General features: G+C 45.7%; 1 protein-coding gene across 1 annotated transcript; it reads right to left on the bottom strand.

Annotated features, from left to right (window-relative positions):
• PBLD (phenazine biosynthesis like protein domain containing) lies at nt 1-21,597 on the bottom strand. Its single transcript, XM_056113413.1, has 9 exons — nt 21,453-21,597; nt 11,063-11,162; nt 10,528-10,626; nt 7,961-8,070; nt 7,176-7,205; nt 4,816-4,904; nt 4,419-4,597; nt 1,771-1,833; nt 1-740 (listed from the first exon to the last, which is right to left on the bottom strand). Exons 1-9 carry the CDS (start codon nt 21,534-21,536, stop codon nt 628-630), a joined length of 867 nt encoding a protein of 288 aa, XP_055969388.1. The 5' UTR covers nt 21,537-21,597; the 3' UTR covers nt 1-627.
• Nucleotides 21,598-27,239: the final 5,642 nt, after the last annotated feature.

The following is a 27,239-nucleotide window of genomic DNA, read 5'->3' on the forward strand; positions in this document are numbered from 1 at the left end:
TTTTTTTTTATTTTCAACTACAGTTTTTAATTTTAAAAATGATTTCCTAAAATTTAAACCATTTTATAAGTATATTATTTAAAGGTTTAATAATATTTTATTTGAAAATGAGGGAAATTTATTTGTAGTATACATTTATTACTTTAAAGAATAAAATTGTTAGTTTTTTTTGTTATTGTTGTTTTTATTTTTTTTAATTTTTTATTAGTGAAACACCATGAGGGACAGTTGTAGACTTACAAACTTTCGTGCTTGGGTTTCAGTTATACAATGATTGAGTACCCATCCCTTCACCAGTGCCCATTCTCCTCCACCAATGAACCCAGCAGCCCTCCCAACCCCCACCCCAACCCCTCTCATTCCACCCCTCCTCTGTGGCAGGGCATTCCCTTTTGCTCTCTCTTTCCTTTAGGGTGTTGTGGTTTGCAATAGAGGTATTGAGTGGCCATCAATAATGGTCTATAGTCCACTTTCAGCACACATCTCGCATCCCAAGCGAATCAATCCTCCAAACACCCTTTCCTTGGAGTTTCCTTCTCTATCTGAGCTGCCATCTCCCCCTTGCATTTCTTCTTTATGCAGAAAATCCATGGTTGTTCGAGAGAGCAGCATGTAGTGTCACCAGGTCTAGGCTGTCAGGGTGCCTTCTAAGACCACCGCGGCACCACCGCGAATGTCAACTCTTCCATCAGAACGCAGGGAAATGCCCAGTTCTCCTCCTCGGGGGGAACACTGAAAGGCTAAATCAAACATAAGATGAGTCACAAATGAAAATCATTTTCATCCTTTTAGACTAGCCAAACAGCTTTTATTATGAGCTCTAGAGGTCCACGATCGGTGTCATGTAGAAATTCCTCCATTTGTTGATCACAGCTCCAGCCTCTTCCTGAGGACTGAGGGGTCACAATGGCAATTTGATCAACAAAACTCACAGCTCAGCATTTTCCCTTCCTGAGCCTTTTCCCTTGGGCCACTTGCTCAATCTCTTCCTGGAATGCTCCAGACACACCCACCTACAGGTCCCTCCACGCTCTCACCAGGAGTTAGCATGGATATATGGAGGGAAAAAATAGACAAAGAGACATAAGCTTTGCAGGTTAAGCTAATAAAGAGGATTGGTTTGGGCTCATTGTTCCAGCTCTGAACAGGCCAATGGGGGTCCACTCACTGTGCTTAGTAAGAAACTACACCTCAGTCAAGAGAGAGACGGTCTCAGCCTTCTTCAAGCTCAGTGCTAAGGGGAGTGACTAGTCTCGCCTAGGAGAACAGCCTCCCTGCCATCCCGAATCAGTTCCCATAGGCCTAATTCCTCCTGGTGAGTGAGACCTGACAGTTTCATTAGTGGCAGACTCCAGCTTTGACCGAAAAGGACAATTAATCGCTAGGATTCTTGGTTTGAAAACGACTGTTTGATTCAATTGTGTGACTGGCCACAACAGTAAAACTTGGTGACCTCCTACCTCAATTTGTCTTGTTATAAACAACCTCTTTGAGCCAAAGTTATAGAACCAATTAAATTCTTTCAGAAAATATTTACTGGGCACTTACCTCCTGGATGTGTGTCCATAGGTTGGGAGGGATGTGAGTGAGAGGTGTTTAGGATATAGGATATACAGCGTATAGAGGACTCAAGGGAAAGGAACTCAAATTTTTTTCCATGTGGATAATACGGAACATTTTATGACATCTTCAGTTGGGTGGTACTTATGAGAAGGCATATGTGCTTAGAGTTAGGCAAATAAGAAAGAAATTGAAAAAGAACTATCTTACCACGCATCTCTTTCTTCCCCAGTTGCTGAGACCAGTAGCTGCCGAGAACAGTATGTGCAGACCCTTAAAAGAAGTGAAAAGTTTTGCTGTAATTATGCAACAAAAACAAGGATGACTTTGTGTAAGCTTGTAAGCATTATAATCATTGTAAGCATTGGCCAGGCCATAGGCACCTCAACCATCATGTCAGTGTGGCCACCCAGGGAGTGCAAACAGGAATGAAGACATGAAGAAAACACATGGGCCATGCATGCAACCAAACCAGGTTTGATCCCTGGTACCACATATCGTCTCCCAGCCATGTCAGAAGGGACCCTTGAGCACAGAGCCAGGAATAAGCCCTGAGCACTGTTGGATGTGGCTCCAAAAACCAAAAAGAATTTGTAAACCCTGAGCACTGCCAGTGTGGCCCAAACACCAAAAAAAAAAAAAAAAAAAGTAAAAAGGAAAGAGATAAAAAAAGATAGACACAGAATTTAAGGATTCTTCTCTAAATGATGTGTCTACTCCATCTTAAACTTTCTGAAGGCTGGGGGCTGGAGTGATAGTACAGTGGGTAGGGCATTTGCCTTGCATGCATCTGACCCAAGGTTCGATTCCCAGCATCCCATATGGTCCCCCCAGCACTGCCAGGTATAATTCCTGAGTGCAAAGCCAGGAGTAACCTCTGTGCATCACCGGGTGTGACCCAAAAAGAAAAAAAAAAACTTTCTGAAGGTTAAGACAAGGGCAGGTTCTAATTCTTTTTTTTTTGGGGGGGGGTCACACCCGGCGATGCACAGGAGTTACTCCTGGTTCATGCACTCAGGAATTACTCCTGGCGGTGCTTGGGGGACCATATGGGATGCTGGGAATCGAACCCAGGTTGGCTGCGTGCAAGGCAAACGCCCTACCCGCTGTGCTATTGCTCCAGCCCCAGGTTCTAATTCTTGTCCAGCCTTCCAACACCACATTGTCAGCCCTTGGAAGGAAAATCAAGATTATATATATATCTATATATATATATATATATATATATATATATATATATATATAGAGAGAGAGAGAGAGAGAGGTGCCTTGCTTCCTGCTGACCCCAGTTCAAATCCCTGGCACCACATATTTTTCCCCAAACACTGCCAGTCGTCACTCCTGAGCACGGAGCCAGAAGTAGCCTGTGAACCCTGCAGGGTGTGGCCCCAGAACCCCCCCTAATAAATTAACAAATAAAACAAAATAGATTGCCACTGACAGAAAAGTCTTTGAAGGGTGGGAAAAAAACATGCAAGAGGGGCTGCAGAGATAGGTAGTACAATGGGTAAGGCACTGTACAATGCATGAGGGGGACCCAGGTCCATTCCCCAGGTCCATTCCCAGCACAGCATACAGGCCCCTAAGCCATGCCAAGCGTCACCCCTGAGACACGTCCAGGAGCTGGGTGTGGCCTCAAAAAGTGTGGAAGAAAAGTTTCATTCTTTAGAAAATCCTAAGAAGTGTTATCCGAGAACCCTGTGGGATCACCAGCCACCCCAGGGTGCCCACATTCTTGTGTTTGTTTGTTTGGGGTTTTGCCAGGGGGTGGAGTAAAACTGGCAATGCTCAGGGATTACTCCTGGCTCTGCCCTCCTGAACTCTTGCTGGAAGTGCTCAGGGAGCTATATGGGACGCTGGGGACAGAAACCTGGGTCAGCCACATGCAGGGCAAGCACCCTACCTGCTGCACGGTCTCTCCCATCCAGTTTCACATTCTTACCCGAGTTTCATTTCATTCCTAAATACCCAGGATCCCAGACTCAGGCCCAGACTTAGGGTAAGGCTGGCCCCCAGAAGGAAAAAGGGGCAAAACATTGTTCGATTTCTAGCTCCCAACCACCACCTAAGCGTCTTTCCTTCAGAGACCAAATCTCACCGAATCCTACATCAAAGCTCAGGTAGACTGAACAATGATAAAAAGCCAAAGTCTTTGGGAATCTAGGGACCTGAGTGACTCCTGGCAGGTTCGAAGGACCAGATGGGATGCCGAGGATCAAATCTGGGTTGTCTGCATGCAAGGCATGACTTTGTGGTAAATTGGTAAGCAATTACAATCAATTACCTGATTTGGCCAAGCCAGAGGTGACTTAATCATCAAGTTAGCATGGTCACATCAGGGAGTGGAAACGGGAATGAAGATGGAAAGAAAACACATGGGCCACGCATGCAGTCAACCCAGGTATGATCCCTGGTACCACATATGACCTCCCCATCCCTGCTAGGACTGATTCCTGAGAGCAGGACCAGTAGTAATCCCTGAGCACAGCCAGGTACAGCCAAGAAAACAAATAAACAAAAGGGATAAAAGGGGAGAGGAGGGGAGAGGAGGGAAGAGGGAGGGGAGGGAAGGGGAGGAAAGGAAAAGGAGGGGAGGGGAGGGGAGGGGAGGGAATTTATTTGCCCAAGGTGAACAGTTAAGGAGGAGAAGCAAGGCCAGCCTGTCTTACACTAGGTCTAGTCCTGCCACACTGCCTCAATGACACTGTTTTTAATATGAAGGGCCAGGGTGGAGGTCCACATAGGGAAACGAAGACAACTCAAAGTCCAAGACCAAAGGGTCACAGGAAAGTCACTTAAACAGCTACTAGTCTGGCTCCCTCATGCTCTCACCCCCTGGGACCCCAGCCCGAGGGTACCTGTTACAGGGTCTTCCGCCACGCCAACCCATGGGGCGAAGTATCTGGAGTAAAAGTCAATGGCCTGGGGCTGTGCACCCGCCTTTCCTTTCAGGGTGACGATGAGTCCTCTCACCCTCCCTGTGTTCTCGACCTGCAGCAGACTCTGCGCGTTCACCTTCAGGTTCTCCAGGAATGACCTTTTCAGAATCAAGCAGATTAGGGCACACCGTCACAGACGCCCCAGCCCCTCAGGCCACGCAGCAGGAGGAGAGGGCAGTGCAAGTGGGGACACCCTCCATTCGGGAGAAGTTTCTGGGGCTGCCCAAGTCATATTCTGACTACGCAGCTCAGTCAGACCACACGTGGGCGCGGTAGCCCTCCCCCAAGCACTGGCAAAGCTGTACGTCTAGTTTACCTGTCGTAGGTATCACTGAGTCGGACGAGGAGCTTGCGGGTGTCTGGAGAATAGCGGATGTCCTGGACCTCTGTGTCACCGAGGGCAGTCTGCACCGACAGAGTGAAAGGTCTTCAGGAATGTGTCTGAGCCCGGTTCTGGGCCTCAATAGGAAGTCACCTCGCCTGAGTGTCTGCTCTGGGCCTGACATACCACCATGGTCATACCACCATGGTCCACCACCTCAGTTCAAGTTTTGCAACTCAGCCTATTGCCAGAGAAAGTCTCACTGTTCAAGAAGCCTTTAAGAGCACTCGTGTTTGCTCCCTGAGAGCAGAGGACATTGTCCATGAGTATTTTCAGGGTCTGGGGCAACAGTGCAGGGGGAAGGACACCTGCCTTGCAAGTAGCCACCCCAGGTTTGATCCTGGGCACAGGCACCCCGTATGGTCCCCTGAGCCATATGAATAGTGATCCCTAAGTGCAGAACCAAGAGTAATCCCTGAGCACTGCTGGCTACAGCAAAGAGGAGGAGGAGGAGGAAGAGGAGGAAGAGGAAGAGAAGACGAGTTGTTTGTCTCTGTGACCATGACTGGTCAGTCTCTCCCTTTACCCCTTTACCCCACCCCCTCCCCTCCCCTCCCCCACGCCCTCTGACCCTGCAGCAATGAAAACTGAATAACCAGTCTACTACAGTGTTTCTCAACCTTCCTCAAACCACGACCCCCTTCTTGTTTCCTTCCTGTGGCCTCCGTGTCCGACCAGTTGACCCTAGTTGTATGCCATGGCCCTCGTTATGCCATTTTCACCTGCACCCCCTCCCCTGGAATACCCTGAAGTCTATGCATGCTGTTCACTGAGAAACACTCGTCTACTGCATTTAAGATGAAGAGAGAGGTGCTCCATAGCCACCTCTTGGATTTGTTGTGAGAATTAAATAAAATAATATATGGGGCCGCACTAACTAGGATGTTCTAGATGTCAAGAACTCAAGGACACAGGTCAGAGAGATAGCACAGGGGTTAAGGCCCTGTCTTGCATTCAGACAACCTGGGCTTGAAGCCCGGGACCCCACATGGTCCCCCAAGCTCCAACCAGGAGTGCTCCATGAGCACAGAGCCAAGAGTAGCATGCTGTTCTCACTTCGATTATTTGCTATAGATCAATACAGCAACATTTTCTAAAGACACCTGATCTTCCCTTTCCCTAAGATTCTCAATCATCTTGCTATTATCCACGAACATAGGTATTTGGCAGCTCAGGATTCTGAGAGAGTTGTGGAAGGTGACAGACAAAAAACTCTCCAAACCATCCTGTGGCGACAGTTGCTCAGAGCAGACGAGATTCCAGAGCAGCTGTGCGCTGGCAGGGCTAGGCTTGAGCTGCTCCAGCTTCCAAGGCCAAGGTGCTCTCCACCCGGCCCTGGGTTGTCTGCCTCTGTGACCATGACGCTCATGTCCCTCTCTCTGGAAACTCCTGCAGCCTAATCCCATCTGTCTTCTAGGAACTCTCAGCATCCCTGAAGCGGGATCCAGCTCTTTTTGACATGGATTCTCCTGACTCTGCACTCAAAACTTACTCCTGGCAGTGCTCGGGGGACCACGTGAGCTGCCAGGGATCAAATCCAGGTCAGCTGCGAACAAGACAAGCGCCCTACTTGCTGTACCATTAGTCTGGTCCCCGATGTGGGTCCTTTCTTCTCTACAAATCAAGCACCGCATTGGGCAGCTCTGGCCTTCTGTGGGACAATGACATTGCAACCCCACGGGCTCTAAAAAATGTTTTATGATTATTATGATCATGATTATTGTTATTACTTAGCCCCACCCTCATACAGACCCCTTTAGGAAGTCAGGCTACCTGTAATATCCCCTCTGTCAGGGACCCATGCCTTCCTGCTCTCCCTGTCAAAGCACTCTCGGCCACCATGTCGAATTTGGGGACAACATCAGCTCCTAGGGAATTTCCCCTCTTTACTTCCACTCTCTGCTTGCCACACAGTAATCCCCCACCCCCACCCCTCTACAATTTCCTGTGGAGGCTAATGCCAGAAGTCAAAGAGGTCTAGGCTTCACTAAAGAGATCAACATTAATGTTCAAACCCTGTAGGTCGGAGAGATTATGCAGAGAGTTAGACTCTAGCCTTGCATGTAGTCAACCCCCAGGACAGTCCCTGACAAGCATAAGGTCTCCCAAGAAGCCAAAAGAATAAATGAAAACAAAACAAAATTCAAACCTCAAATGTGCCATCACTGCTCATCCAAGCTAAGTCTAGATTAGTTGGATTGGGAAAAGACCTATCTTTGGGGAATCCAATCTTTCTGCGTGAACAATAACAAAGGACCAGATCACAGACGAGTGGAGCGAGTATCTTCACCAACCTTTATCAACTCCTTTACTTCTCCGAAGTCCTAGATGGGGGAAAAGACAAAATCATTATGAAACAAGCAGGCTATTGGTTGAGTCTTGTTTATGCCAATAGTTAGGAATAATCAGAAAGTGAACCAGAGAGATAGCATAGAGGATAAGGCACTTGTCTTGCACTAGGTTGACCCAGAATTTGTTCCCCAGCACCACATATGGTCCCCAAGCCACACCAGGAGTGCCCCTTCCTGAGCACAGAGCCAGGAGTAAGCCCTGAGCATGGCCCCATGTGGCCTAAAATCAAAAATGAAAAGAAATAGTTAAAGGGCTGAAGAGATGGTCTAGCAAGTTGGGCACTTGCCTTGCACACACCAGGCCAAGTTCAATCCCTGATACCCTGCCAGGAGTGATCCCTGAGCACAGTTGGGTATGAAGAGAATGAAAGAAAGAAAGGAAGAAAGAAAGAAAGAAAGAAAGAAGGAGGGAGGGCACAGAGAAAGAGAAAGAGAGGGAGGGAGGGAGGTAGGAAGGAAGGAAGGAAGGAAGGAAGGAAGGAAGAGAGGGAAGGAGGGAGGGAGGGAGGGAGGGAGGGAGGGAGGGAGGGAGGGAGGGAGAAGGAGGGACAAAAGGAGAAGGATAGATGGAGGGAGAAAGAGGGGGGAAGATGGATGGAGGGAGAGACGGAGGGAGGGGTGGAGAGAGAGAGAGAAAGAAAGAAAAGGGGGAAAAAGAAAGAAAGGGGGAGAGAGAGAGAGACAGAGAGAGAGAGAGAGAGAGAGAGAGAGAGAGAGAGAGGACTGACCTGAGGATTGGCTGGATAAAGAGGAAAGTCCAGGATGATGCTATCCTCTCCTTTTCTGGCTCTGAGTTCCCCACTCAGAGTCATGAAGGTCAGAGTGCTGTTCACATTTTCTGGTCAAAAAAAAAAAAGACTTCATTTATCAGGAAACTTTTGTTTTTGTTTTTGTTTTATTTTTTTATTTTTTTTATTTTTTTTTTATTTTTGTTTTTGTTTTACAGCGGGTAGGGCGTTCGCCTTACACGCGGCCAACATGACCAACCCGAGTTCGATTCCTCCGCCCCTCTCGGAGAGCCCGGCAAGCTACCGAGAGTATCTCGCCCGCACGGCAGAGCCTGGCAAGCTCCCCGTGTTGTATTCGATATGCCAAACACAGTAACAACAAAGTCTCCAGTGGAGACGTTACTGGGCCCGCTCGAGCAAATCGACGAACAACGGGAGGGCCTTTACCTTTACCTTTTGTTTTATTAGTGAAACACCATGAGGTACAGTTGTAGACTTAAAGGTTGTGCCTGGGTTTCAGTTATACAATGATCGAGTACCCATCCCACTACCAGTGCCCATTCTCCACCCCAGGAAACTTTTTGAGAATGAATCAAGAAATAGGAAAATAAGTTCTGCTCTTTGTCAGCACTTGTATTTTGACACTACTGTGTCTCCGTTCTGAGATGGGGGCCAAGTTCACAGCTAAGGGAGCAGAGCGAAAATTCTAGTTGGCTTCTAACTTGAGAACCAAAAAATAATCGATCAGACTTGACATAAAAGCACATTGCTGGGGGCTGGAGCAATAGTACAGTGGAGAGGGTGTTTGCCTTCTACGCGGCCGACCCGGGTTCGATTCCCAGCATCCCATATGGCCCCATGGCTCCACCTGGTGTCCAGGCTTAACCCCAGGCCACATGCATGCCCCAACACCCACTCCAGACCTTGGATGTATTTTTCTAGCCACTGGAACAAATTTAACCTCATTAAACTTCAATTTCCTCATCAATGAAATAGCATAATAATTAAACTGATTTTGATTTTATTTTATTTTACCAGTAAGACAGGAAAATTAAACCTCCTAGAAATACAAGGTATCCTAATGCAGATTTTTTTAAAATATCTACCCACAATAATTCTAAAGTTATATAAACTCTACTAATCTAAGAATAGTATTAGAATACAAAAGTTATAAACAACAGTTTGATGTGAGCAAATAAGACACCCTATATAACCAAACTGTACATAAAGTTTTTCTTTAAAGACTAGACTACAAATCCTGACATTTAATCCTTCCATGTCACTAACACAACTCAGGCCAACGATCTATCTGATCTCAACTGTGCAAAATTTTTAGGGAAAACAAATATTTGTGAATTAATTATTTTCTCCTTCCCATAGTATTTATATAACATTTAATTATGCTCATAGTTAAGGGAATTCAACTGCATTTTAAAACTACTGGCCTCAAAACATAAATTCTGGGGGTAGGAGCGATAGTCTAGTGGGTAGATTGTTTGCTTTGCACATGGCAGATCTGGGTTCAATCCCTGGCATCCCATATTTTCCCCAGAGCCAGGAATAATCCCTGAGCATCACCAGATGTGACACAAACAAACAAACAAAAACCTTAAATTATGAAATTCATACTTGACTTTCTCTCATATAATTGATATAAGACACAATTCCTGACAAGCAATTTTCAGGACTGATTTTATCTGAACTCGAGACCACCTTATATGGGAGAGAGCAAGTCCTCCTTTCTAAGCTTCACCTTCAAACCAATCAACATGGGGTCTGCAAAAGACACTCAACTTCAGTAAAACTCTTTTCTTTCAAACCCCAGCTCCTAGACCATATGTGAGTATGTTTGCTTGTCCTTTTTCACTGAAACTAAAATTATCTTTTAAAAACATTAACAGGGGTAGGGGGCCAGAGTGTATAGTGACTAGGTGGTACAGTGACTAGAGCTTGTATGAGGCCACCTGGGTTCGACCCCCAGCACCCCATATCATCCCCTGAGTCAACCGGAAGTGATCTGTCAGCACAGAGCCAGGAGTAGAACTTGAGTATCATCGGGTGTGCCTCCACTCAAAAAAAATTTTTTTTAGCATTAACAGTTTCTTGGGACAGAACTCAGAGACCCCTGTCTTGAATATGCAAAGGCCTGAGTTTGATCCTTGGCTTTGCACAGCTCCCAGGCACCGCTGGGGGCCTTCCTGGAGGCCCCAGTACTGTGGGCTACTCTCATGGTCCCCAGCACCACTGGTCCCAAGCAGCAGTGCCTGAATCTAGCACTGAACCACCCAACTGGCTGGTATTGCAATGACTGGGAGTACCCTCTCCACCAGAAAAATGACGAGAAGAAAGTCATTTTTACAAAACTGTAACAGATTCTATTAACAAAGATCTCACTCTCCTCAGTCTCAAGCCAATGCCCATCCCTCAGGAAGAGTCCATCACTGTGGTTACATCCGTGGCCTCTGCCCATGCACTTCCTCCCACTCTAGCTCTTTGTCCTTGTGGCTCCCCGGCCAGAACGTGAGAGTGACTGGTCAGTGAGAGCTCGGGAAAGAAGATCACATTACTTATTTTGTGAAACAGTACAGCTGCAGAAGCCAGGGTGGCGTGGCCGCAGAGGGGGACTTCACTCGCAGGTGTGAACCACCTTAGTCCAAAGCAGGCACCTTCGGAGGAGAAAAGAGATCATTCGATTACAAGTGGATCACCAGTAATTGATAGCTGTACAATGAAGGGTGAAGTTGAGGCAAGTGGCCTCAGCCCCCACAGTGCTGGATCTAGAACTGGCGCGCTCAAATTAACCAATACCCTCACACCCCCGGATAAACTGAAAAACAGCTCTCAATCTCCTCCAATATACACTTCCAAATATATTGTTCACCCCAAAGAAGATGCTCTGGAATAATTCAAAATGGCTTTAAAATGCATACTTAGGGTCTAGAGAAAGAGCACAGCAGATTGGGTGCTTGCCTTCAACACACCCCACCCAGCGTCCATCCCCAGTGCCGTCTATCATTCTCCAAGTCTCAGCAGGAGGGATCCCTGACGCAGAGCCAGGAATAAGCCTTGAGTCCCCCCACATTCAAATAAATGAATATTTACTTTGTGTAAAGTTGTCAGTTGGGCTTAGTTTTCGGATAAAAGCAGTTTCCGACAGATTCATTTCCCTGGCAATTTTTTGATGCATGTCTTCATCCAGTTCCTAAATTGGGTGGGGAAGAAGAACAAATTATTAACACTTCAGAAACACAAACAGGCTTCTTTGGACCAAAAAATGTCGTAGTTAATGAATATTAAACATTACATGCATTAAAAGGATAGGTGAATATAAAAAGACGCCCTACTGATGGGAAGAAAATATTTGCACACCATACATCAAGACAAGACATACAAATGAAAATCCAAGACATATAAAGCAAAGCGTGCAAAAAGCTCAGAAGTAATAGAAACCAAAAAACAGAACCAGAAGCTGAGCAGACACTTCCCCAGAGAGGATACATGGATGGTCAATAGGTATATGTACACGTGTGCGTCATCATGTATTACCAGGGAAGTACAATCAAAACGACAATGCGACATCATCTCACACCAGTGAGAATGGCAAATGTCAAGATGACTGAAAACAACTCATGCTGGTCAAGATGTGGGGGGAGATAAATAAATAAATAAAAAGAGGTGGGGGAAAAGGAACTCTCATTCCCTGTTGGAGGGAATGTGATCGGATTCAGTCTCTGTAGCAAACAGTAGCTTCCATATGACCTAGTGATTCCACGTCTTAGAATCAGCCCACAGAATGCAAAAACATTAATTCAAAAATATATTTGGCTGGAGAGATAGCACAGCGGGTAGGGCGTTTGCCTTGCACGGGGTCAACACGGGTTCGATTCCCAGCATTCCATATGGTCCCCTGAGCACCGCCAGGAGTAACTCCTGAGTGCAGAGCCAGGAGTAACCCCTGTGCATCGCCAGGTGTGACCCAAAAAGCAAAATAAAAAAAAAATTTGGACATCTATGTTCATTGCAATTCTTAGCACAATAGTCTAATATGGAACTAACGCAAATATCTGAAGAAATCAATAGCTATTTTCTCAAATCCCAAACAAAATGCAGTGGATCTTTATTTCTTCCTCAACATTTTCTTCCAGAAGAGTACATGCAATAACGTTTAGAAGAGTTCATCATAGCCCAACGCATAGTAAATGCTTGATAAATGTTAGCTTTTCACTTTGACTCAAAGCTTCAAGGTTAACCTCGAAGTTGAAGATTAAGTCATACTACTAGACCTCCCATGTCACAAACTATCATTATCCCTTTTACAGGCTACAGACAGGAACACCCATATTCCATGGATAAAATGGATGGGAAGCAGCCACCAGTCAACTAATGACTGCAGTGCCCATGAGCAGCACTGAGGGAACTTGTTAAAAATGCAGAATTTCAAGGCCAGAATTAGCTAACAGGGCAAGAGTTTGCCTGCTGGAGACTTACATTCAACTCCATTTTTCAATCTATTATTTCCCCCAAGCGCCTACCCTGAAATAGCCCCCCACTACTGATGGATATGGTCAGTGAGAGGTCTGGATATCTCTCTGGGCCCTTTAAGTCTCATCTTTAAAGACCCAGCGGGTAAAGTTTTTGCTTTGGATGCAGGAGAACTGGGTTTGGTCCCCAGCATCCCTGAGTACTGCCAGGAGTAATTCCTGATTACAGACAGAGCCAGGCGTAAGCCCTGAGCATCGCCAGGTGTAACCCCCTCCAAAAAAAAAAGTTCTAAATAAATAAATAAAGCTCCAGGGCAGGGATGCAGAGAGAGTACAGGAGATCAAGCGCTTGCCTTGCAGAAAGCTGACCTCGGTTTGATCTCTCGCACCACATATGGTTCCCTGAGCAACTTCGGGGATTGCTCCTGAGCACAGAGCCAGAAATGACCCCTGCGCACTACCAGAGGTAATCCCAATTCCCAAATATATAAATGAATAAATAAATAATAAGCAAAGATGAGGCTTTGAGATGGACTTAGAACAAGGGCAGATTCGGGTGAGGAAAATGTGGCCAAAGAATTTTGTATCGAAAGCTTCTTGGACAAATCGCTTGACCTTTCATTCATCCCGTTCCTCCAGTGACCTGTAAGGCCTTGACCCTCAGGGAGGCTGTGAGTCCAGGCGAGAAGAACTGAACAGGCGAAAGCAGAATGTGAGCGGGCACCTGGAGACTGGGGCATTACTGGATTTTGCCTTCCAGGCTGCAGGAACCAGCCCTTCCTCTAGAATCTAGTCAAACTCTTGTCTTTCCTGCCTTTGTCTGTTATTTCCCTCAATCTTTAGGGCAGGAATAGCTCAAAAGCATGAAAGCATCCCATTTTGTAGCCAGATTCACTACCGATTGGTCAAAGATTTCTTTGCAAATTGTAATTTTTTTTTTTTTTACATCAGAGCACTTCACTAACCACAAACTCTTATGTCCTCTGTACCTTGGTATATCATACCAATCACTATTGGAATTTTTGTAACGATAATTTCTGTTCCAAGACATTTTAAATGCATTCACTGTAGATGTAAGGGACCTACGGAAGGAGACAGTAGCAGCTCTTATATGTGCCTCGGGCCTCTGAATATCTATGCTGGAACCTAAGTTGAAGATAATAGTGAATGAAGAGCATTACTAATGTTGCTTCAACTTGGGTAGCTGTAGAAACAAAAGAAAGACTGCTTTTATTATGCTGCACAAGTTTGTGTCCGAGAAGCAAATGATAGTTATAGCTTTCATACCCATTTTTCCTTGGCAATCTCTCGTGCATCAAACTCTCATCACTCGAACAGAGTCACATTTGTTTCTCTGAATTCCTTTGTATGATCTCGGGACGCTTGGGAACTCAGAGGAACGTTTTTAAATACTCCCATCTTGTGGCAGTTCAGAAAAAAGACAAGTCCGGCTACTCATTTATTGGTCCCTCTACAAGACACTTCAGCAAAGGAGGAGCACTTTTTGTGTTGTTTGTTTTGGGACCACACCCAGTAATGCTTGGGACTGACTTCCAGACCTGCACTCAGGGATCACTCCTGGCAGGGCTCAAGGGACTATATGGAGTGCTGGGGATCAGCCCTACGTGCTGCACTCTCTCCAGTCCCAAAGGAAAATCACTTGGATATAGGAAGTTGTAAACCATCCAGGAATGGGCCAAGAGCATGCTTAATATGCAGGAAGCCTAGACTCAACCCCTCACATTGCAAGTTCCCCCAAACACCTCCAGGAGTAACTCCCAAGCTGAAGGTAGCCCCTGAGCACCAGTGGGTGTGGCTCTCCTAAAACCAAGAAATTAAAAATAAGTAAATAAGAGGGCTGGAGCAATAGCATAGTGGGTAGGGCATTTGCCTTGCACACGGCCGGCAGGGGTTCGATTCCCAGCATCCCATATGGTCCCCTGAGCACCACCAGGAGTAAATCCTGAGTGCATGAGCCAGGAGTAACCCCTGTACGTTGCCGGGTGTGACCCAAAAAGGAAAAAAAAGTAAATAAACAAATCTTCCAGAAATAAGTAGGCGATTCCTTCCAAGACACCTAGGTTTCCTGCTGTGAAGTTAGATCCACAGGATGCAGCACTCAGACTACAAGTCAGCTTCAGTTTCTAATGGTTCTTTGTGGGGCCAGGGCAGGCAGGAAAGGTTTGATCTATACCCAGCAGCGCTCAAGGGCACTGGCTCCCTGTTCATGGACTACTCTTGGGCTTGCTCAGAAGACTGAGTGTCTTGATCCCTGGACTCATTCTTTGGCCCCCTGATGAGAACCATTCTTTGGTTCTCATCGACACCTAGTCTCTAGTCCCATGAGGGACCGAAAGTCTATACCTGCCAATCACTCCTGTCCCAGTGAGAACATAAAATCAACCCTAGACTAGAACTCTTTAAAGATTTTGCCATAACTGAATGAAAATCTCCACTTTCACTCTGCAGGTATTCGGACCTCCCACATGCTAGGTCAGCTACGTTGGAACAAGTCAAAATGGCTTAGGATCTCGTAGGATGAGGACAGGCATTGGAGGACTTACAACAAGAGTGGTGTATGGAGGAGAGGGCAGAGAGTACAGGGGTGAAGGCTCTTGACTTGCCTGCAGCCAACCCCAGTTCAATTCCCATCACTGCTTTGGGTTACCCCAAGCACCACCAAGAGTAATCCCTGAGCACAGAACCAGGAGTAAGCCCTAAGCAGAGTCAGGTACGACCCAAAAACAAAAGAAACAAACAAAAAAGACATATAAACCAACTGGAAAGTAAGGAGAGGATGAAGAGGACTAATGGTGAACACGGTGGTTAAAGCATGAACTCTGGTCAGGCCGACCTGGGAGAGAAGCTGGAGTTACTCAGAAGTGCGTGGCCTCAGGTGAATTACTAAAAAATTACTCAAACTGCTTCAGTTTGCTTATGGTACGGTGGAGGTGGTAATAAAACCTACCAGAGATAGAAAGATTGAGAGAATGAAATGAGAAGCAGTAACACCCTGCTTGCCTTACATGCCTGGCGTCACTCCCCACCACTGACCTAAGCCAGTGAGGATGTGAGAAGCAGGAATTCGCAGGACAATGCCTCCTCTGATTTGCTCTCTTCCCCAAACACCGGGCAAAAGAAAACCATTCAATGTCCTAGAAGAATCTTCTCGCTTTTCGTATTCCTCGTCGGGGCATAATAATGAGATATGCAGAACACTCTAAAAACCTCAGGATCCCCTGACTCGGATGGTCACAATTGTTCAGTAACCCTCTCTCTGAGGAAGCGCACCAACTTTGGAAATGGACAGTGATGCTAAGCTTCCCCACTAAATTAAAGTATTGAACATAGTATTATTATATACTTTCTTTTCCTCAATCTATAATGCACCAAGCAATAAGGGGATTTTAGCATTCAGTAAGTTTAACAAGGAAAAGTGGACGAGCTAAAATTCAGGAGGCTAAAATTAAGCATTTCTCTTTAAAAGTGCAATTTCATGGGGAATAAGTGCAAGGTCATGGGTCAGAGCGATAGTACAGTGGGTAGGATAGTACAGTGGCCTTGCACGAGGCCAACCTGCGTTTGATCGCCGACACTCCATATGATCCCTCAAGCCTGCCAAGAATGATTCCTGAGTGCAGAGTCAGGAGTAAGCCCTGAGCACTGCCAAGTATGGCCCAAAAAACAAACAATAAAATAAAATAATAAAAGTACAAGAGCAGTCCTCCTTGATGTACTAGAAATGTTCGTTAGTGTTTATAAGAATAATCATGCAGATGTATGAATATTACATTTGATCCCAGCACAGTACCCAAAATGCCAGTTGAATTGAATAAATGAATACGTTGGGCATACAATAAAGCTAACTTTTATGGATAATTTTAGCAGGAGGGCTGGAGGGGTAGTTCACAGGGCTGAACACTTGCTTTGCATTGGGAGGCCTGGGTTCGATATCCTGCAATTAAACATCAGAAGTATTTTCTTCACCATAAAATGTTCCCAAGTGCCCATTGTACTTGAGCTCTGTGATAACCACTGAAATAATCAGGTAGACTTGTCTATTCCCCCACTAGACTTTGAACCCTCAAGTAATCAGAGTTACTAATCTTTGTAACCTCCTGTCCCTGCCGCTGTGCCTAGCTCCTGGTAGATGTTGACAAGTATTTGAAGAAAGCTTTAACAATGGAGTAAATGCCTGGTAAGTCGAGGTCTCAAAGTAAATGATAAAATTTACTTGTCTCTCTCTTTCACTTCCCTGGGAAAACTGTATTCTCTCTAGATGTTTCACCTCTCCAGTCACTCGACCATGGATAACAGAACCCAAGGACAGGGCCCGGAGAGTTAGTACAGAGGGTGAGGCACTCGCCAGGAGCAAGACCTGAGCACCACCCCAAAACCAGAAAAAGACAAGACAGAAAGAAAATCCGAGGACAGGACTAGGAGAGGGCTCAAAGGTCTGGAGTGCATTCCTGGCAGGCACAGGGCCCCAGGTTTGACCCTTTCAGCTCCAGCTGAAGCCCTGGTAATCCCCTGCCCCAAACACCAGAAGTAGTAAAAATAATTCAAGATCAAAAGTCACAATTGACAATTATTTTAAGTATGCTTATAAATGTAAGTATACACATTTTTGTTGGTTATGAATTCAGCAAAGTACTAAATTAGCCTCCAGGAGAACAGAATTCTCACGTTGACAAACAAAAACTAGTTGGGAGGTGTCAGTTCCCTGATGGACACTAAATTCACTTGGTGTCATTGGCTAGAGACGGAAGAGAATCAGGAGATCATAGAGAGAGCCCTAATAAGGGCTTCTTTGTCTTCTTTTACTTTCTTCCATTCAAACTGAGACATATTTTTACTTTAGTTAATTTTTTATCTTCTAGTTTCCCCAGACATATAAATAACATGAATTATATATGTATATATGTATTTATATCACTGACACTGTCACTGTCCTCCCGTTGTTCATCGATTTGCTCAAGCGGGCCCAGTAACATCTCTATCGTGAGACGTGTTATTACTGTGTTTGGCATATCGAATATGTCACGGGGAGCTTGCCAGGCTCTGCCGTGCGGGCAAGATACTCTCGGTAGCTTGCTGGGCTCTCCAAGAGGGGCGGAGGAATCGAACTCGGGTGGGCCATGTTGGCTGCATGCAAGGTGAATGCCCTACCCGCTGTGCTATCGCTCCAGCCCAGGTATTTATATATGTATATGTAAATATAAAATGGATATATACCTTTGAGGGGGGACACATCCGGCTGTGCTCAGGACTTATTCCTGGTTCTGCACTCAAGAATCACTCTTGGTGGTTTCTGGGAACCACCATATTTGCCATAAATTGCCAGGGCTCAAACCCAATCAGCCACAAGCAAGGCAAGCAGCCTACCCACTGTACTATCACTCTGGTCCCATGAAATATATTTTAAAGGAGAGAAATTCTTAAATCTGGTGGGTAATGAGTCTAGTGGAGATACAAGAAGTTAAATTGGGTGGAAATGTTAATTCTTAGTATCAGATAAGAATTAGTTATGTGGGGGCTGGAGTGATAGCACAGCAGGTAGGGCATTTGCCTTGCATGTGGCCGACCTGGGTTTGATTCCCAGCATCCCATATGGTCCCCCGAGCACCACCAGGAGTAATTCCTGAGTGCATGAGCCAGGAGTAACCCTTGTGCAACACCGGGTATGACCCAAAAAGAAAAAAAAAATAGTTATGTAAATCACCCACATCTGTTTTTCCAGAACTCTTTGTGAATGTTACAAAGAGACATGAAGCAAGTAATATGAGTACTCTTGATAAGCAATTTTGGTCAATTCCATAACTTCTTGACATGAAATTTTGTTTTCCCAACTGTTTTTGAGGAACTTTTGGGATTTAGAATTGAGTTGTTAATTATTCTCTCACTAAACCGCCCAACTCTTGCATAACTTGATCAAGTCTCTTAACTTAATGACTTTTTAGATAGAAAATGCCAGATACAAGGTCACATCATGAAAGCAGAGTTGAGATAAGGTGAGGACTTCATCACCAATTCACTGCTCCAATGAGGGAGAAAATAAGCGGAACAAGGACTCAGTAATATTCACGCGCAGGTTGGGAACGCAGCTCTGGGGCAGAGCACCTAAGGTAGCATGATGAGACTGGAGCTGCCTCACACTCTCCAAAGATGATGATAATAATTATTATTATTTCACTAACACCTCAGCCACTCTCTATTTTGAGTGCACACTGAAATCACGTGGGGAGCTAAAGTTCCCCAGGTTTTGGGCTGCACCTCCTCCCCAGTTTCTCTCCAAGGCACAGAAATTTTTAAAGCTTCATGGATGGAGCCGAGCGCGATAGTACCGAGGTTAGAGTACCCAGCCTTGCACACATCTGACCTGAGTTCAATCCCCTGTACCCTGAGCTCACCAGGATCCCTGAGCCTAGAGTTAGCCCTGAACATAGTTAGGTGCAGCCAAAAAACTTGAATAAATAAAGCTCCATGGATGACATTAATGTTCAGACCAGTCTGGCCTCTTAAAGTCCTCGCAGAGGATCTACTCTTTTGCCAACTGCAATCATCAAAAGAGTCTGTTTTCTTGCTTCTTTTTTTTCTTTTTTGTCCATTCTTTTAAATTTTACAGAAATCAACACTAAGTGCCTCAGGTCAAGGTGTTGGTGACCTTGGTAACTCCTCTGTTAATACTTTTCCTAATCAACTGAGTAAGCTACTTGTTAAATAGTAAACCAAAAGCTTATGCCTTTCTATTTTTCCACTTTGTTACGTAATTCCTTGCAAAATGTCTCACTTCCTTGGTTGTGAGTAAACATTCTTTTTTTTTTTTTTTTTTTTTTTTTTTTTTTTGCTTCTTGGGTCACACCCAGCAATGCTCAGGGGTTACTCCTGGCTATGTACTCAGGAATCACTCCTGGCAGCGGTGCTCAGGGGACCACATGGGATGCTGGGAATCGAACCTGGGGCGGCCTCATGCAAGGCAAATGCCCTACCTGCTGTGCTGTCACTCCAGCCCGCTAATAGATATTCTTATGTATCACTGTAGCACTGTCCTCCCGTTGTTCATAGATTTGCTCGAGTGGGCCCAGTAACATCTCCATTGTGAGACTTGTTGTTACTGTGTTTGGCATATTGAATACGTCACGGGTAGCTTGCCAGGCTTTGCCGTGCGGGTGAGATACTCTCAGTAGCTGGCTGGGCTCTCCGAGAGGGGTGGAGGAATCGAACTCAGGTTGGCCGGGTCGGCCATGTGCAAGGCAAACACTCTACCCACTGTGCTATCTCTCCAGCCCCAATTATAATGTGTGATAAAGGTAAAATTCAAGATCTGGCTACAATTTGGCCCATGAACATGGTTTTCTGAACCCTATTTTGGTTTGGTTTGGTTTGGTTTGATTTGGTTTGGTTTGGGGGGTGGGGTTTGGCTACAACCTGCAGTGCTCATGAGTTACTCCTTTCTCTGTGCTTGGGGATCACTCATGGCACCCCGCAGGACGAAACTTGGGTCAGGCGCATGCAAGGGAAACACCCCAGACCCCAAAACTCTGTTCTATTTTTTTTTTTTTTGCTTTTTGGGTCACACCTGGCAATGCACAGGGGTTACTCCTGGCTCTGCACTCAGGAGTTACTCCTGGCAGTGCTCAGGGGACCCTATGGGATGCTGGGAATTGAACCTGGGTCAGCCACGTGCAAGGCAAACGCCCTACCCGCTGTGCTATCTCTCCAGCCCCCGTTTGTTCTATTTTAATGGCAAGATTTCAATGTTTTGCCATTATTAAAATTTTGGCTTTTGCTTTCTTTATCATCTCAAAGAATACATTCTTCAAAAATACCTGCTTTGTTTTGGGGATGGTTTTATTTTTTATTAATTCCTATTTTTTTTACATATACCAAGATCATGACACTTTAGAAATCTTATTGATACTGCATTAATTCACGATCACGATCACGACCATCCTGTTATTCGTCGATTGCCTCGAGCAGGCCCCAGTAATGTCTCCTTCATCCTATCCCAGAGATTTTTTAAAAAGTGCCATATTCCAGGCTCTTTCAGGGTTAGGAGAATGAGGTCCATCATTGTTACTGGTATTTGGCATATTGGGTACGCCATGGGGAGTTTGCCAGACTCTGCCATGTGGGCAGGTTACATTCGGTAGCCTGCCAGCTGGGTTTTATAGTCTCTGATATCTCCAAGTCTGCTCAGATCGGGGCTGAGCATCCTCCACCCAGATCCTCCAAATTCCAATAGGCAGGGGTCACACCCACCAACTGGCCCCCTGGCGCCGTGTAATCCCATCAACGGCCAAGACTCAGAGACTATAAAAACCAGCTCCCGGAAGAGAACATCGCAGAGTCTCCTGCCCCCGTGTCTGGCTGTCCTCAACAGGGGCCCCTTGGAGGGAGCGGGTTGAGTTTCCCTCCCCGCCCCGAGCAGGGCTCCGGCAGCCAAAGACCTCCAGAACCAGCCACCACCATGCTGAGACCACTTCCACATGCCTGAAGGTACCGGCAGAGGAACAAAGGCATGTGGGTCCCGGGGCTGAGATCTCCAAGCCTGCTCGGATCGGGGCTGAGCATCCTCCACCCAGATCCTCCAAATTCCAGTAGCAGGGGTCACACTGCATTAATTGCATGTAGAAAATGTTGAACAATATTATCTCATGTTTAATCATTCTTATATCCTATACTTCAATCATCATCTTAAAAAAAAAAAGATATCCAGCTAAAATATTCTGTGCCAAATGCATTATCAGTAATGTCCAATCATATAAATCTCAAACTGATTTTTACATCTGGTGCTAACTAATGAAACCTGTTGTCTTTTCATTTCTTTTTGTGTATGTTTTGGCCACATCTGGAAGTGCACAGGAACTATTCCTCGCTCAGGGTCTGCGGGCGATTCCTGTTAGTGCTGGGGAGACCATCGGTGGTGCCCAGAATTGAATTCCAGCCACTAACTTGTAAACCAGGCACACTTGACCTTTGAACTGTCCCCCTAATTCCCACATACTTACATTTTCTAGGAGGCAAACAGCGGCAGGGTTCCCACGAAATGCTTCTGCTGTGAATGCATCCGCTATGAAAATTGGGAGCTTCATTTTCCCTGCTAGTCGGTTTCTGTGAGCTGTCAAACTTACTGGTGGACTGCTGTACTGCTTTCTTTCATATTGTTGGGGGAAAAAAGATAAAAAGTTAATGTTTAACTTGGTATACAGAAGTAACTAGCAAGCAATTTCCAAGTACCCAATCAGGAAATTGTTCTAACATATCTATGTTTAAAGGTCTATGATCCTCCAATTTTAAAAAAAAAAGCTCTAAATTTACTGTTTTAAAATACTAGATGAACAGAATAATTTCTGTTCAAATTTTGAATTGATATTTCACATGATCACATACACTTAATCAAATGATATTCTCTTCTCTGTGCGCTGTTTGGGGGCCACAGCTGGTCATGCTCAGGAGCTACTTCCAGCTCTGTGCCCAGGGGTCATTCCTGGCAGTACTGGGGGACCATGTGGTGCGTGGGCCTCCGTCAGGCAAAGTATGTGTTCCACTTGTTGAGCTATCTCCCCATTCCTCATAACCGTAATCTTAATTTGAGTAACCAAAACTAGCTTAGACTATCTATGTGTACACACACACACTCACTCTCTCTCCCTCACACACACACTATCTCTCTCACACACACACACTCACTCTCTCTCCCTCACACACACACTATCTCTCTCTCTCTCTCTCTCTCTCTCTCTCTCTCTCTCTCTCTCTCTCTCTCACACACACACACACACACACACACACACGTATGTATATTTGGCAGTGTCAGGAATTAAACCCAGGACCTTACATATGCAAGGCAAATGCTGTCACCAAGATACATGGCTGACCAGGCAATATTTTTGTTTGTTTTCTTGTTTGTTATTTGGGGGCCACTCAAAGATAGGAGTAGTGTGGCTACTCTGATCTTGGTTCTCAGGGGTTCCTACAAACAGAGCTCTAGCCATTTAGCCATCTCCGTGCACAGGGTATGTTTTAAATAAAATGTCCTTGGTGCACATATGTTGTCTACTGTCTCCTAAAAAATACTACTATCCTTCTAAAAGAACTCATTTTGGAGCCAGAATGATAGAGAATGAGAAGGGTATTTGCCTTGCATGAAGCCGACTCAGGTTTGATCCCTGGCACCCCATATGGCCCCCATGCCCTGCCGGGAGTGATCCCTGAGCACAGAGCCAGGAGTAATCCTTGAGCACCACCAGTTGCGGGCCAAAATTAAAAATATTTTTTTAAAAAATCGTTTTGGAGGCCAGGGAAGTAGTATAGTGGGTAAGGCACATTATTTGCCTTTGCACACACCTGGCCTGGTTCGATCCTCAAACCCCCTAAAAACAAACAAACCAACAAACAAAAAAGCTTGAATAAAAAGGGACCCATAACCAAGCAAAGCAGCAATAACATTTTCAGATTTACGCATAGCCTGAGCAGCACGGCATCCTCAGACCCTCACGTTACAACATCATTGGGCTGCAAATGACAGGAGTGGACACTGGGGCCCTGGGGACTCCTTAGGAGCACTCCACCCTCAACAAAATGTATTCCGTGCGGCTGAAAAGATAAAAGAGCGGGTAAGGTGCTTATCTTGTATGCAGACCGCCTGGGTCCAATCCCAGGCACTGGTATGGGCCCTCAAGCCCCACCAGAAGTGATCCCTGAACACAGAGCTAGCAGTAAGCCCTGAGCACAGCCAGGTGTGGCCCCCAAGCAAAACAAACAAAAACAGTAAGAAAAAGTCAAAGTCGGGATTGGAGAGATAGCACAGCGGGTAGGGCGTTTGCCTTGCACGCGGCCGACCCGGGTTCGATTCCCAGGATCCCATATGGTCCCCTGAGCACTGCCAGGAGTAACTCCTGAGTGCAGAGGCAGGAGTAACCCCTGTGCATTGCCAGGTGTGACCCAAAAAGAAAAAAAACAAAGTCAAAGTCTCGGGCCCTCCAGAGGGGGGCACTGAGAGACCTCCCAGGCCCCAGGGACCAGCTCCGGCAGCGAAAACCCCCAACCCAACCACCTCCACGCTCAAGGCCGAGCCTCAGGCATGTGCAACCCTGGTAATGCAGAACTTTGCGACCTTGGACTCTGGGCTCAACAGGACCAGGAGTGGAGATCCTCTGCCCGCTGTCCCCGGGCTCCAGACCCAGGGGTCATTCCCATAAGCCGCCAGCTGCCGGCGCCAGATAATCTCGCCATCGGCCACCGCCAGATCCTGGCTGCTTCCCCGGAAGGGAGTTTAGCAGGAGCCCATCGCCTTGCCCTCGGACCCCGTGCCAGGCTTATGCGCACGGGGCACCCCGGAGGGGAGCCGGTGGGAGCCCTCCCCGCCCCAAGGGACCCAGCCCTGGCAGCCAAGAACCTCCACAACCCAACCACTGCTTCCCACATGCCCAGGCGGAGCCTCACAGATGAGTAAACGTATTCCTGGACCCAGGGCACTGCACATCATAAGCATGATTACCACACCACATTTGATGGGGTTCAGATAGCAGACAACAAATCATAGAGGGAAATATATATATATATATATGCATATCTACATATTTTCAGATGTATCTACCAAAGCTCACATCACCCAAACTTTAACAACATGTTAGTGATATCCTATAGAATGTCTCAATGACATAATGGAACAAAGTGTTTCCTATGTGAACACTTTCTGGTAAGCACGTTCAGCAGTCCTCCAGAATAGATAATATGAAATATATTATTTCAGGTGTTATTTTGGGACAGGGCTTGGGGCTTGGGATGGAAACATTCCCAATTTGGCGGTGGGAAGATGTAATGGTGGTGGGATGGGTGTTTGAATATTAAATGTAATCAAACATTGTGACTAACTTATAAAATTTTAAAAATTAAAAAAAAAACAAAAGGCAAAGTCTCCCCTAAAGTTTCTACAGGGAACAAATGTACATTAGTCACCTCAGGATATCTTTTTTTTTCAAATGCCAACTATAGAGTGGATTAAATGAAACAGAATGGCTTAAATAATAGTATTGTGTTTTATCACAGTTTGAAGGACTGGGAAGTCCAAGATTAACTTTCAGCCTAGTAGCTCCGGGTCTGACCGTTCTCTTCCTGGTGTCAGTGTGGTAGGGAAAATTACCTGTCCTCTGGTCTCTTCTCATGCTGGATGAGTCCTCAGATTAGCAACAGATAAACTGAAAAAAAAATCAGGGCTGGAGTAATAATACAGTGGGAGGGTGCTTGCCTTGCACGCTGCCTCAGGTCCAATCCCCGGCATCCCAGATGGTCCCTCAAGCCCTGCCAGGAGTGATCTCTGAATACAGAGCCAGGAATAAGTCCTGAGCACTGCTAGGTAGGTGTTTCCCACAAAGTTTTTTAAAAAATCAATTTAACAAATATGTACGGGCGGGACAGAGAGATAGTACAGTAGGTAAGGTGCGTACTTTGCATGCAGCTGAACTGAGTTCCCCAGCACCAGTATGGTTCCCCAGGTCATACCAGATGTGACCCCTGAGCATAGGAGTAAATCCTAAGCACAGCCAGATGTTGTTGCCCCAAAACAAAATTAAAGAAGTGTATAGGCAGAACTTGTATAACAACAATAGGAAGCCCTAAGCTATTTGTCCTGTGTTAGGGAATCTTGAATATCATGGAGAAAGGGCACCCAAAGACAGTTCAAAGGACTGAAGTGTATGTTCCACTAGGTGTGGCCCCAGAAAAGGAGAAGGGGAGATCTCACATAACTGAGTAAGGGCTTCATGTAACTACGAAAGCCAAAAAACGAACTTCTCAGTTCGAAAGGGCCTATCAACTAACACCCGAATGATAACTTGGCAGTACTCCAGGGCAACAAACAAGCAGCAAAAACCAAATAACAAAAAAGCTGGGTTGGTTTGGCTTGGTGGCCACACCCAGAAGTGCTCAGGAACCACTCCTGGTGTGGTGCTCCCAGCTGGGGGCTATTCCCAGTGGTGCTCAAGGGACCAAGTATGGTCAGCAAGAAAATCTCAACTCCCATAAGCAAATCCTGCACGCTAGTTTTTGGAGTTCTCTCAGTGGCCCTTAAACTTTATTTTTAATCACCAAATGGAAGTATGAAAATTATCTCACAGGGCAGGAACGATAGCACAGCGGGTAGGGCATTTGCCTTGCACGCAGCCGACCCAGGTTCTATTCCCAGCATCCCAAATAGTCCCCTGAGCACCACCAGGAGTGATTCCTGAGTGCAAAGGCAGGAGTAAGCCCTGAGCATCGCCGGGTGTGACCCAAAAAGCCAAAAAAAAAAAAAATACCCGAAAATCCCAATCTCACAATACAGCTGGTAAATTGCTGTCTTGCACATGGGCGACCTGTGTTCAATACCAGCATTCCATGCCGAAACCCTCCAGGAGTGATCCCTGAGAACAGAGCCACCTAGAAGTCCTAAGCACTTCTAGGTGTGGCCCCAAAACCAAAACTGAACAAACTAGAGAAAATATTCTTGACAGGAAGATAGTACCTAAAAGAGTAATATCCCAAGTGATCTTATTCTCCCCAATACCTTTATCAGAAGTCTGTTAGATAATTTTGGTTTTTTTCCACAGTGCTCAGGATCTGTGTCATGGTCTCACATTAGGCAGGCATGTGCCCTATTCCTAAATCATAGTTTATTTGATTTGTGGGGAGAAGGGGATTAGGGCCACGTCCAGCAAACGTTTAATGCTTTCTGCTGGCTCTGTGCTCAGGATGTCACTCCCGGCAGCTTTGAGAGCGCTTAGACAATTTCCCTGAGTTGTAACCTTGATTCCACTTACCATAAAAATGCAGGGCAATGAGAAGCCTCCCTTGTTCAAATAGCTTTGTCGTTAAGCCTGCCCTGGGTGTGCCTGAAACACTGCTCATTCGTCACTCTCAAATTGTTTTCATTTGTTTACAATCTCCTGTGGCTACAGACAACAGAAAGTTGATTCTTGCTGTTGGCATACAAGAAACCGCGTAGCTTTTCCTAAGATGTTGCCTTAAGACTAGACTATCCATCAACAAATGCCACTTAGTTCTTTGAAATATAAATACTTAATAAGAGAATACAGGCATTGAAAATTTGCTTGAACACGGTATCCTCGCTGTTGAAAAACAAACTGGGTTTAATTCTAATAAAAAAGAAGGAGAGGCCTGGAGAGGTAACACTTGGCCTGAGCACACGCGCAATTGCGTGCAGGAAGCCTAGCTTTCAGACCCCAAGCTGGGAAGAGACCCTGAGGACTGCCAAGGTCAGCCTAAGGCACTCCTGCTGAAAAAACAGTTACAAATTATAAGTAAAATAAGTTTTAAGCCCAAATTTGGGGAAAGTAGTCTAAATTTTCTCTAGTCACTAAGATTATGTGCAGGTGTGTGTAGGTTTGAGACGAGGACAGAGGGGGACAGAGGAAAAGCACTCAGCTACTTTGTTTACTTTGTGAGCTTCCTAGACTTTAGAGAAGGAACATGACTTTTGTGAAATATTTATAGGCTGTGAATTCTTCAAATGCTTATGCTTACACACCCACTATTTTGGAAATTTTTCACTCTTCTGTTGAAGTCCACAGCTTCATCTTATTATCATGACTTTCTATTTATCAACCAAATTAATTTTCTCTTTTGGGAGGACCTCCCCTTCAATGCTCTGGGGGCTCAGAGGCCACTCTGGGAGAGAGTTGGCCCATGACACAAGTTGTGAGGTCAGTGCCCGGGTCCAGCAATATGGTGTCACTGGAGCTTGGAGATAAGCAGAGTTCTACCACGCAATGCTTGAGAGGCTATGTGGCGCTGGG

Source organism: Sorex fumeus, unplaced genomic scaffold (genome assembly GCF_029834395.1).
Source record: "Sorex fumeus unplaced genomic scaffold, SorFum_2.1 ptg000020l, whole genome shotgun sequence".
Lineage (NCBI taxonomy): Eukaryota > Metazoa > Chordata > Mammalia > Eulipotyphla > Soricidae > Sorex > Sorex fumeus.

Coding starts and splice junctions, on each gene's coding strand:
- PBLD (XM_056113413.1), bottom strand. CDS start 21,536: ATGAAGCTCCCAATTTTCATAGCGGATGCATTCACAGCAGAAGCATTT. Junction 10,627..11,062: donor AACTGACAACTTTACACAAA/GTAAATATTCAT, acceptor TCTCCTCCGAAG/GTGCCTGCTTTGGACTAAGG. Junction 741..1,770: donor GGGGAAGAAAGAGATGCGTG/GTAAGATAGTTC, acceptor TGTTTGATTTAG/CCTTTCAGTGTTCCCCCCGA.